The sequence below is a fragment of the Rhinichthys klamathensis genome, unplaced genomic scaffold (genome assembly GCF_029890125.1).
Source record: "Rhinichthys klamathensis goyatoka isolate OS25496 unplaced genomic scaffold, OSU_Roscu_1.1 h1tg000262l_1, whole genome shotgun sequence".
Lineage (NCBI taxonomy): Eukaryota > Metazoa > Chordata > Actinopteri > Cypriniformes > Leuciscidae > Rhinichthys > Rhinichthys klamathensis.
Window position 1 is genome coordinate 2,048,892 of NW_026606783.1, and position 11,540 is coordinate 2,060,431.

At 36.1% G+C, this 11,540-nt stretch overlaps 2 protein-coding genes across 2 annotated transcripts; one reads left to right on the forward strand and one right to left on the reverse strand.

The window, feature by feature from the left end:
- Positions 1 to 569: 569 nt before the first annotated feature.
- Positions 570 to 5,138, reverse strand: rab13 (RAB13, member RAS oncogene family). The gene is made up of 8 exons (XM_056267630.1): positions 4,597 to 5,138; positions 4,004 to 4,064; positions 3,434 to 3,494; positions 3,183 to 3,260; positions 2,643 to 2,732; positions 2,029 to 2,094; positions 1,617 to 1,667; positions 570 to 1,373 (listed from the first exon to the last, which is right to left on the reverse strand). Exons 1-8 carry the CDS (start codon positions 4,718 to 4,720, stop codon positions 1,302 to 1,304), a joined length of 603 nt encoding a protein of 200 aa, XP_056123605.1. The 5' UTR covers positions 4,721 to 5,138; the 3' UTR covers positions 570 to 1,301.
- Positions 5,139 to 5,881: 743 nt separating this feature from the next.
- Positions 5,882 to 9,387, forward strand: rps27.2 (ribosomal protein S27, isoform 2). Its single transcript, XM_056267645.1, has 4 exons — positions 5,882 to 5,972; positions 6,781 to 6,889; positions 7,326 to 7,436; positions 9,104 to 9,387. The coding sequence occupies exons 1-4, from the start codon at positions 5,916 to 5,918 to the stop codon at positions 9,130 to 9,132; spliced, it is 306 nt and encodes a 101-aa protein (XP_056123620.1). The 5' UTR covers positions 5,882 to 5,915; the 3' UTR covers positions 9,133 to 9,387.
- The last annotated feature ends 2,153 nt before the right edge of the window (positions 9,388 to 11,540 follow it).

The following is an 11,540-nucleotide window of genomic DNA, read 5'->3' on the forward strand; positions in this document are numbered from 1 at the left end:
GATTATGTTGAAGTGGCTGTTTTAAACGTGCTTTATAAATAAAAGTGCCTTGCCTTGAAGTCAATGTATGCTTTTTCCAATGAGCTTTTTGTTTGTATGTCTTTTTGTTTAGTTTATGCTTTTTTAACAGGTTTTTAAATAAAACCTGTAGCTGTTGCTTGCCTTTTTTTGCTTAATAATTTTGTCATACAAGTACCTTTGTTTTGTTCTTCCCTCATATTTAAAGTTTGAAAAATATTTATTTAAAATATTTTAAAAAAATATAAATTATTTCCTCATATTTTGATGGACTAATTAAACTTGTATATGGTAAATGGACTGCATTTATATAGCGCTTTCACAGACCCAATGGCCACCAAAGCGCTTTACATATTGCCTCACATTCACCCATTCACTCACTCATTCATACACCGGTCATTAAAATAGGGTCATTCATATAAGGTCATTAAAAACAAATATCCCCTCCGGACATCGCTTCTGGCCACAACTGTACATACAATTTTGATATTTGATATTCTATTTTTTTAATCAAACTATTACCAGTAAAAAGAAAAAAAATTCACAAAATGTTGAACATTGTTCACTTTATTAAAAGCAGTTCATTGTACATTTTCCGAGAAATATGCTGTGTCAAAGAATATTAAAAAGTGTAATAATGCAGAAAGACAGAAACTTTATGCAAACAATTATGCAAAACCAAACATGCATTGTGTCTGATCATAATCCCTTTGGAGAAACACACTGTGAATTTTCAGTAGAATATTATTATATTCCCACCCACAATCCATCAATTCTTTTCTCACACAACTCATTTAACATCCTAAATTCTCTTATCCATCCATTTGAAGAGGTCACAGTCTATAAAAATTGAAGTTATTCACCTTTTATAGCAGCGACCATTCAAACCATTTGTCAGAAAGTGCAGATTAGCTGTCAAACTGGACTATATTTTTAACAAAAAGACCTATCATGCCTATCTACACCTGAAATAATGCTGAAGAGAGCAAAACTAGGACTTGTGCAAGTAAAACCAACATTGTCACCATTGTAGCCTAGTCACTGTTTGTGTAGTGCGCAAATATAAACATTAAAATAAAAAAGGTGATTTTCCTCTACATGAAAGCTGTACCCTGTTTTGTATATCATTTAATGTATTTCATATCTTACTACTGCCATCTTTCTTGGAAATCACTTCCTATTAGCATTCCATGATCACTTTACAAATAACATTCAGGAATTAACAAAGCAGTTCTTTGTAAGTGTGTGTGTGTAGTGAGCATGTCCTCTGGGTAAAGGCATATCTAAAGAAGAAGACATTTGGAGGACTTTTTCTCTGTGCTGTTGGTAATTTTAACCTCTTGGCCAGATGAACCCTGTAAAACCAGAACATATTAAATCTAACACAAGGCCTACAGCTTTACAGTTCATGCGAATTTATTCTTTAGATCTGTCTGATAAAAAAAAAAAAAAAAACGTGATACCAGTCGAGATGAAATCTACAAATAAGTTTAGTACTTCAAAACTTTCAAAACTGATTGTGTGTTTGTTTCAGTATTAACATGCACAGAAAATAAGCATAATTGTTCATTTTCTCTATGTACACACTGGAAACTTACCGACTTCTTATTTGACTTCAGCCAAATGTCTCGAGCAAGAGAAGCAAAAGACTATGGAGAGAAAGGTAAATCTTGTCAAAAAGTAGACCAATTATATTAAATTCAACTTATTAAAATGCACAGATTTAGTATTTTTAAGGAAGTTTCTGCCACTGAAACTCATAAAAAAATATATATATTTCAAAACAATCATTATGTTATACATTTGTAAGAACATATAAGAATACTGATATTATATCATATCTGAGGCTACTCAGCCTTTATATCATATATAAAGGCTACTACTACTACTGAGTAACAGATAAAGATCGACTGTCCCTATAAACAAATCATACTAATAAAAATAGCATTTCTTTGTTTGCCTGCTAATTTCTTTGCTAAGTGAACATATCATGAATCAGCCAATTCATACCTCCTCAACGTTGATGCTCGATTTTGCACTAGTCTCAAAAAATCGAATACCATGTTCCTTTGCAAGCTATAAAGAAAGAAAAATGACAATAATTTGTTTTATGATGAAAATGATTTAAAGGGATAGTTCATCCAAAAATGAAAACGGTCATCATTTACTCACCCTCAAGTTGTTCCAAACCTGTATGAAATTCTTTCTTCTGCTAAACACAAAAGAAGATATTTCGAAGAACATGGGTAACCAAACAGTTGATGGGTCCCATAGTATGAAAAACAAATACTATGGAAGGCAATGGCTAATGTCAACTGTTTGGTTACTGACATTCTTCATTCTATCTTCTTTTGTGTTCAGCAGAAAAAAAAACTCATACAGGTTTGGAACAACTTGAGGGAGAGTAAATGATGACAGAGTTTTCATTTTTGGGTGAAATATCCCTTTAAGTTTGCTGTCAACTGAAAAAAAAAAAAAAAAAAAAACAGTATGTAGTGATATGTAAATCATATGACTAAAATGTCATTCAAAGCAAAAACAAAACTCCTTGTACGCACCTGGATGGACAAAGAAAGGCATCTTTTCTCAAACCACATACTGGTAGTGTGTATGACAGCACTCACCTTCTCACCCACCTCCGTTGACACTTTCCGCTTGGCCTCGATATCACACTTGTTACCCAGTAACATCCGACTTACACCTGCGGATGCATTCTGGGAAACACAAAAAATAAGCATGTACTCACTTCCTTATTTTGTTCAAAACTGATACTTGTTTTAACGAAAGGCCCCATGTATTTATAGTGCGTCTCAGTTCTGGTAACCTGTGCAGGATCTGCTTCCTATGGCATCTTATCAAGAACTGAAACTCACATTTAATAAAGCCTGTTTCATTTTATATGCTTTTCTGAAGGTTGACAGAAAAATCTGATTATAATCACTGTGTATACGATAGTAAGAATAAATTGTTATGCTGTAGATAAAAATAAAAAAACACCCAAAACAATACACCTTAGATTAGTTGTCCTAACAAAAGGAGTCAAGTTGTCCAAACTAATTAGGGACGGGACAGAGAAAAATGTTAAAGGTACTATGTCGACCTTTAGGCTACTTATAAAACTCCTATGATGACTGACAGGTTTTATTTTCCTCTTTCTCTCTTACTTCTTTGATGCCCTTCATCCAGTTCTGAATATTCTCAAAAGATTTTTCATCAGTGATGTCATACACAAGGATGATGCCCTGAAAGAGATGATCAAAATAAAACACCATTAACATTATGTGTATGATTTGCCATATCTAAATAACTGTCGAATTAATCTTGGTTTCGCAATAATCACATAATAAGTTTATGGCTATTTAAGATACAGGACCAAGAAGATTAGATTTGTTAACATTTGTGTTTCTTGTCTCACCATTGCCCCTCTGTAGTATGCAGTAGTGATGGTCTTAAACCTCTCCTGTCCCGCTGTGTCCCTAGCAAATAAAACCAGTTGCACACATAAGACATTTTAGCTGTCAGAAAGCTTGTCAGTAAAAAAAACCGATGTGACTTATGTAACAACAATCTCATTTTGGCATGTTTAATATACATATTTTATAGCAACTGGACTCTGTACTTCCGGCTGTCACTGCCGTTAGACATTAATGACTTTATTGAGTCAGGTCTGGGACTGGGACTAAACTCGACAATCAGACTCCACCTTTGGCACATTTACACCAAACATACTGTTTTAACAGCCAGCTGTCAAACAGAAACACACACTGAAGATTTCTTGTGTACATAACACTGCCACCATATTTACCCAGACATTCTGTACACATGTAGAATAGAAATGTCTGAATAGACGTGAATAATTTAACTTCTCCGATTTATCAAACAAACAAGACTCACAGCAAAACATTTATAAATAAATAAATGTGCATTTAATTTTTATATATAATATATATATACATATATAATGTTGTTGTTGTTGTTTTTTTACCAGACTTGCAGTTTAACTTTCTTCCCCTCAACCTCAATAGTCTTCACTTTGAAGTCAATACCTAGGAAAAAGAGGGAAAAAAGGAAATGGATAAATAGGAGGGGCAGGAAGGAAGGATGGACATGTTTTAACCCCAAGAGGCTCAATAAAAGTGGACTAATGCTGCTGCATATGTTTGCTACATTCAGAAACACAGGAGCAGGCATAATGAGATACAAGCACTGCTCTAATGGTTTAATAAACACCCTGGTTTGTTTTTCAGTGAATTAGGATGAGGGAGGGAGGGGGTCTTTTGAAGATCTGGGTGAATGCACTAAATGCCAACTCGTGGACGTGAGATTGGGGAAATGAGATACAGAGAGGGACATGGAAGAAATAAAGTAGTGCGAGGGGGCCGGAAATGCAATCAGGGAGGAGGAGGATCCGCAGGACTGATTGACTTATATACTGGAATGAGATGACGTTTAGACTAGTACTGACATGAACAAACACTTGGGGTAGCACTTGCTTTGCGAGGTAAAAAACTGAGCGGTAGAGCGAAACATCTTGCCTTATCAAACAGTATTACACACAGTTTCATTGTGTATACTTACCGATGGTTGATATGTACGTTGAATTAAAATTGTCTTCTGCGAAACGGATGATCAGACAGGTCTTGCCAACACCACTATCGCCAATAAGCAATAATTTATAGAGGAAGTCGTATTTCTTTGCCATTGCTAATTTCGCCTATAGCTTTAATCACGTTTCAAAAGACTTCCCTCCCGTTTTTGTTAACAATCAGTCACGCGCAGCGTTTTAAAATCCTTCCGACTGAAAAGTTTCCTCGTTTGAAACTTCATGGGTTTTCTTTCCTTGGAAAAATGTCACCGGTAAAATCAGTTTTGCTTGGTTGCCTTTGTCCGTCCAGATAATAGGTAAAAATTCCATTAAAGTAGAAACGTTTTCTTACAGCCCTTTTTCAGTGCGGATGCCACGCATTTCCCATTTCTGGCTACGCTGCGCTAGTTTTCTCTCTTGTACGATATACTTAAAGGTATTCATCCATACATAGACAACAGGAGACTTTTTTTTCTCCCTAAACTTTCCCTTGCCCGAGTTCCCAAAAGCTGACGTCGAGGGAGGGAGAGGTTTAATAAAAGCACTGCTGACGAGAACCGATCAGCGTCTATCAAGCTATCAACAGAGGGCGCCATTGGCACACAACAAGATGCTGAAACGAAGCACCCGTTGAACTCTTCTGTTTTTAGGTCATTTTTGGTCTGTTTGTGACGTCGTCAAAATATTTAAACAATATTTTTAGTATATATATATATATATTAATATTATTATATGATGAGGTAAGTGGGTCTATACCTTTTACAGTCTATGGTCTACTCCTCAGATTAAATTTTCCCAAAAAACACACTACCCCCTGCATCACAGACCAGGCTTAAGTCTTTAATTTTAGTTTAGGTTTTAGTAATTTTGTTATGTGCTTTTGTCATTTTAATTTAATTTGATAATATTTCTATTTAGCTTTAGTTTAGTCATTTTAATATGCTTTTTTTTTCAGATAAACGATTTTAATAATTTGAAATTCCATTGCATTAATTGGCAAAAGTATTGAAATTATCACAAATATATGTTAATCATATTATTATAATTATTATTTAATTATAATAAGCATGTTTTATACAATATAATACACCAAATTATGCTTTTGAATGCCGCCTTTATTTATTAAAGGTTCCCTTTATGTAAGCATGATATGTGAGAGTCTATGTCACAATTCAACATTCCAACATAACCCACAGCCTGTCTTAGCTCAATACTTAGTTAATATCATAGGTTAATATGGGTTAAGAAGAAATGCGTTTATTAAATATGAAGTATTTCCTGCCCCTGCTCACGAGCCCCGTTCATATACGCCATGTATTTCCGCTCGCCCCCCCTTTTCGGCTGCTGCTCCGCTGTCGCCAACATGCCTGTAAGTGCGTGCTATTACAATCAAGTCCATTTAAAACGTAATCACACCTGGTATGTGGATTACATCGCATCGATCGATTAGGGGAGGCTTTTGTCTTCATGATCTTACTGGCCACGTTAAATTAATTTCACATATTTTGAGGTTAAAACTTAGTAGAAAAGGGCGAAGCGCGTGCTATGTGTATATGAACGACAAGATGGCCGCGTGCATGTGTTAGAAATTCGTGGAGAGCATCGCGCTTGTCATACAAATAAAACCGTCACTATTATATGTTGTTGAGATTTAGTAAATAAATAATACGTTAAATAGAATTAGTACGTCGAGTAGTGCGTTGATGTGCCTCTTATAGTTTGTTAGACGGAAGTGTGTCATGAATCAGATCACCCTTTGTAGTGGCAGTGTTGACAATCAGCTGATCAGCTCTATCATCAAGCTTATGCTATTGTTATGTAAAAAACGCTTTTTTCCCCCTGCTCATATTGTATTATCGTTGTAGCTGAGTTAAAATGCCATAACATGGCTGCGTCCTGCACTCTTAAAAATAAAGGTTCTTTGTTGTCATTGATGGTTCTATGAAGAACCTTTAACAACCATAACCTTGCCATTGCACAAAAACAGGGTTTTTTTAAGAACTGTTCACTGAAGGGTTCTTTGGGGGACCTAAAATGTTTTTGTTTTATTATAGGGCATCACTCTGAAAATCTGCTTTTTTACCTTTTATTTCTAAGAGTTTAGAATAAATCTATTATAGCTGAGTTTCTCTACGCCAGTTGGCAAAGGTGATTGACACATCTCTCATCACTTTCAGCTCGCGAAGGACTTGTTGCACCCAACGCCAGAGGAGGAGAAGAGAAGACACAAGAAGAAGCGTCTCGTACAGAGTCCCAACTCTTATTTTATGGATGTCAAATGCCCAGGTAACATATGCAGTCTTGGTGGTCTGTGTAAGCAAGCAGGTCCACTATGAGACATTGGTTCTCATGGGGAACAGGACTAAAATTGTCATCAGCCTTTGTTCTGGGATTTTAAATAAAAGTCTTTATTAAAGAGTTATAAGCCATGAACCAAACCAGCCAGCTATGAAGTGAATCGCAACAATACAGGATTTGATCTGAAGCAAAGTAGAATTTGACAAGTAGACAAAAATAAATGTACAAAATTGTGTACTTAACAGCTTTAATGAGGCATTAACTATGACATGGAGCATCGTGAGTGACAATCAAAATAACAATTCTGTATGAGCTATTTATTTGTGTGTATAAAACAACACTGTAAAATTGTGTTCCACATACAATAGACATTGATTTGTGAATTACAGTATGTTGGAACCTATTCGCCATTCTCTCTTTGCAGGCTGTTATAAGATCACTACGGTGTTCAGTCACGCACAGACGGTGGTCTTATGTGTAGGATGCTCTACAGTGCTGTGCCAGCCTACCGGAGGAAAGGCACGCCTCACAGAAGGTATCGCCAGTGCACAGACACCACCCAAAGCATGAAAGAGCCTAGTTTATCAATCTAGTGGTCGCATGGATTCTTGATAATTATCTCTTAAGCAGAATCTCACAGTGGGATTTTCTTTATTCCTGCAGCAGAGCATTCAGAACATGTCACATTAAAAGACGGCCTTCAGAAGATGACTAATGAATTCATGTTTTCGTGTGGGAGAAATATGGCTAGAAATGCACTCATAGATCAGAGATACACATACATGCGCTTGTAAATGTAGCAGCGCCATGGCAACACGCCGACACAGACCAACCTAGTGTTTCCCACTTGATCATTGTTCTCTTCTTGAGCTGAAGCTTGATTGGTGAAGCTCTGAAACTCGCTGCCCTGCTGGCGCACAGTTCAGAAGAAAGCCAATGATTCAGGCCATGTTTACACGGAAACGATCTGAAGAGAAAACGCAAAAGTGGCGTTTCGTTTTCACTTTTTATTCTGCGTTTAGACGAGCGTTATGGGGGGGAAATCTTCGTGCATATGGAGACGCAAAAGTGTTAGAAATGCGATGTAGTATGCACTCCAGGCGGCTAGGTGGCAATGTGAAGCACTGGCACACAACAACAACAAGTCCGTGCGCCTGCGTACAACCTTCCTTCTACTTCTCTCCCTAGTAGCGCGAAATTGAAAAGACTCTTGGACGTTTATCAGAGCTGCTAGGGCAACTTGAAGGTCCGATGTATGGAAATAATCCGACATGTTGGTTGTTATTTTCCTGTACTGGCGCATGCCTGTGACGTAAATGCGTACGCGACGAGAGCCGCCATGAGCAGATTTGCGTTTTTACCCGTTTAGACGGAAACGCGACGGTGGAGCGTTTTTAAGATTTCCACTTTGGAGGGTGGTTTCACTTTTTTGCTGTTTTAAGCCCCAAAAACGCCGTCGCCGTGTAAACGAAAGGCACATCCGATTAAAATATTATTACGTTTTTACCCGGAATCGTTTTCGTGTAAACAGGGCCTAAGTGGCAGATTACTGTCTCAATGATTCAACACTATCTCATAGTTTGGTTCCCTGTCCAAAAAATAGACATATGTTCTATTATATAAAGATTTTTAATAAGTACTTTAAAGCACAAATTTATAAAGCTGAACGACTTTTATAATTTTTTGAGAATTTTGCAGCAGCTAACAATTATTTTGAGAATTTATTTGTTGTGGGGATTTTTAAAGAGAGAAACAAATGTACATCTTAGGCAATGTTCTTGGCCAAACTGTGTAAATTGAAGGATATATATATATATAATATGAATGTATTCTGTTTGTCGCACTCTCTTGTTCTGTTGAATGAAGTCTTTGAAGTTCAAAAGCCCTGTCAGGAATGATATGTTTTTTTAAAATGAAACGACTTGCTTGAATTTCTAACATTTATAGATAAGAAAATAACTGTAAAATGTAAGCAATCCACTGGTGAAAACACCTCAAGCGCATTAAACAAGCACTCGCTAGCAACTAACATGGAATGATATGCTTATGACCTTGTTTAAAACGTTTAAGCGTCTTGGACACCTTTTCCTTGCTCTGCTTTTTCAAAGTGCTTTTTTTCCCCATAGAAATGCATTTTCCGCTACTGTGAAGTGTGACGAAATATAGAATTAGTTTCTGACTGAATTGTTTCTCTGTTAACAGGATGCTCGTTCAGGAGAAAGCAGCACTAGTCTCTCATTAACCAGTATGCAAGGATGAGAGAGACCACGGGAGGAGAGACAGGATTGGCCACTCCACAGGGATTTCAGTGACTCCACCCACAACGAGGCCGTGTTTCTTATCTATAATGAGATGAAAGCTAAACCGAGAAGAGTGCTAGAAAACTGTCAAAGTGCTGTCTGAACACAGAGCGTGTGAGGTGTAAAACCACCAAACCTGTCTCTCTCTCCCTCTCTTACTTTAAATAAAGGTTCATTTTTCATTTATGTGTGTGTTGTGGTAGATCATTTGCCAGCCAATCTGCATCGTCACAGCTACATAAATACTATGGCCTGGTTTCACAGACAAGGCTTAGATTAAGCCAGGATTAGGCCTTAGTTTAATTAGGACATTTAAATAGCTTTTATAAACGTTCCTTAAAAAACATCACTGAGCATCAAAACAAGAGCACTGATTTTTTTTTTTTAAGATTCTGTGCAAATTGCTTTGTTCATTTTAGTCCGGGACTAGGCTTAAGCTTTGTCTGTAAAACCAGGGGAAAATGTACGAAATTTAGCTTGATGAGGTTCCGCGTCATGCTTGCCTGTTGACTTGATCTCATCACGAGGTAATACAAATATTTTTCTCTGAAAATATTGTCTGTTGTTTAGATGGGTGAAATTCAGATTGTACACATGTAACTATAGCATTATATACTATTGATCTAAAGTGTGGGGTCAGTAAGAGGTTTTTAATATTTTTCTCTTAATAAGTCTCTTATGCTCACCAAGGCAGCCATTGTTTGATAAAAAATGCAGTAAAAACATTAATACTGTAAAATAATTAGTTACACTATAAAATGTGTTCTATTTAAAATGGTATGTATTCCTGTGATGGCAAAGCTGACTTTTCAGCATCTTTACTCCAGTCCAAAGTGTCGCATGATCCTTCATAAATCATGTTGATTTGCTGCATTTCTTTGAAAACAGTTGTGCTGCTCAATATTTTTGTAATACTTTTTTTTTTTCTTGATTCTTTGATTAATATAAGGTGAAAAGAACGGCATTTATTTGAAATAAAAATATTTTGTAACATTATACATTTCTTTAGTCACTTTTAATAAATGTAATGAATTCATGCTGAATACATTTCTTTAAAAAAATCGTATTGACCCCAAACTTTAGTTAAAGTAAAAATAGTCTGAAAATGAGAAATGATACTCTTCAGGAACCTGAAGTGGTTTGCACGTTTTTACTGCTGAACTGTAGTTTGAACCATGACTAGAGCCTTTCAAGTACATGGTTCTTTCATTTATGACAGAGAGAATAACATAAGTTAGTTAGTATTCCAGAGCCACTGTTTTCTCTGCAGGACATTTTGTGTTTGCAGTGATGGTGTGATCCACAGATAGAAATATTTTTTGTCCTCTTCTGAAAAAAAGTTAGAAAACATTGATTAAAAAAATAAGCATATAAGTCTCGCACTTTTAAACCAAAATAAGCAAATGTAGGTTCATTTAGAAAATAGATTTGATTTCATGCTGACTTTAACATAAAAGTACTGGGTACACCTTTAATCTAAAGCGGCTCTGTCAAATAAAATGTGAGGGGGTGTCATGCACCTCCTTGAGGTCAAACACACCTGTATTAGAGGGTCTGAGGACTGCAGGTACAGTTTGTGTGAGAGGCAGCATGGTATTGTACGCTGTGGAAATTGAACACATTTAATAGAATATAAGATGTGCAGGGCCTGAGTCTGAATCAAATGTCGGACAGCACTGAATCACTGGACAGCAAACATATTCAGTGTTGCTGAAAGTTAAAACTCTTATATGTGACCCTACCTATGAAAAGTGCAGCGGTGGTGGCCAGTACAGCAAAAAGAGCAAATATCAAAATGAACAAAAGCCCAAAATTTGCTCCAAGGTGACCTGAACATTCAAATAAAGAGCACTGTAGTCGTTACAGAAACAAAGATGTCTGTTACACTACAGTTCAAAAGTTTGGGGTTGGCAAGATCTTTTTAATGCTTTTAAAAGTTTCTTGCTCACCAAGGCTGCATTTATTTATTTAAAAATACAGTAATATTTTGAAATATTATTGCAAATGAAAATAACAGTTTTCTATTGTAATATATTTTAAATAATTCATTTTTGTGATGGCAAAGCTGAATTTTCAGCATCATTACTCCAGTCTTCAGTATCACATGATCCTTCAGAAATCATTCTAATATGCTGATTTGCTGCTCAAGAAACATTTCTTCTTATTATCAATGTTTAAAATAGTTGTGCTGCGTACAGGGGCATCACTTTTTGCACTATTTTCAGGAATCCTTTGTAACATCACAAATGTATTTACGGTCACTTTTCAGTTTAATACTTCCTTGCTGAATGAAAGTATTAATTTCTTTCAAAAAAACAAAAAAAGCTTACTGACCCCAA

Coding starts and splice junctions, on each gene's coding strand:
- rab13 (XM_056267630.1), bottom strand. CDS start 4,720: ATGGCAAAGAAATACGACTTCCTCTATAAATTATTGCTTATTGGCGAT. Junction 2,095..2,642: donor CAACGGAGGTGGGTGAGAAG/GTGAGTGCTGTC, acceptor CTTTCTTTATAG/CTTGCAAAGGAACATGGTAT. Junction 1,374..1,616: donor TGAAGTCAAATAAGAAGTCG/GTAAGTTTCCAG, acceptor CTGGTTTTACAG/GGTTCATCTGGCCAAGAGGT.
- rps27.2 (XM_056267645.1), top strand. CDS start 5,916: ATGTATTTCCGCTCGCCCCCCCTTTTCGGCTGCTGCTCCGCTGTCGCC. Junction 6,890..7,325: donor TATGGATGTCAAATGCCCAG/GTAACATATGCA, acceptor CTCTCTTTGCAG/GCTGTTATAAGATCACTACG. Junction 7,437..9,103: donor AAAGGCACGCCTCACAGAAG/GTATCGCCAGTG, acceptor CTCTGTTAACAG/GATGCTCGTTCAGGAGAAAG.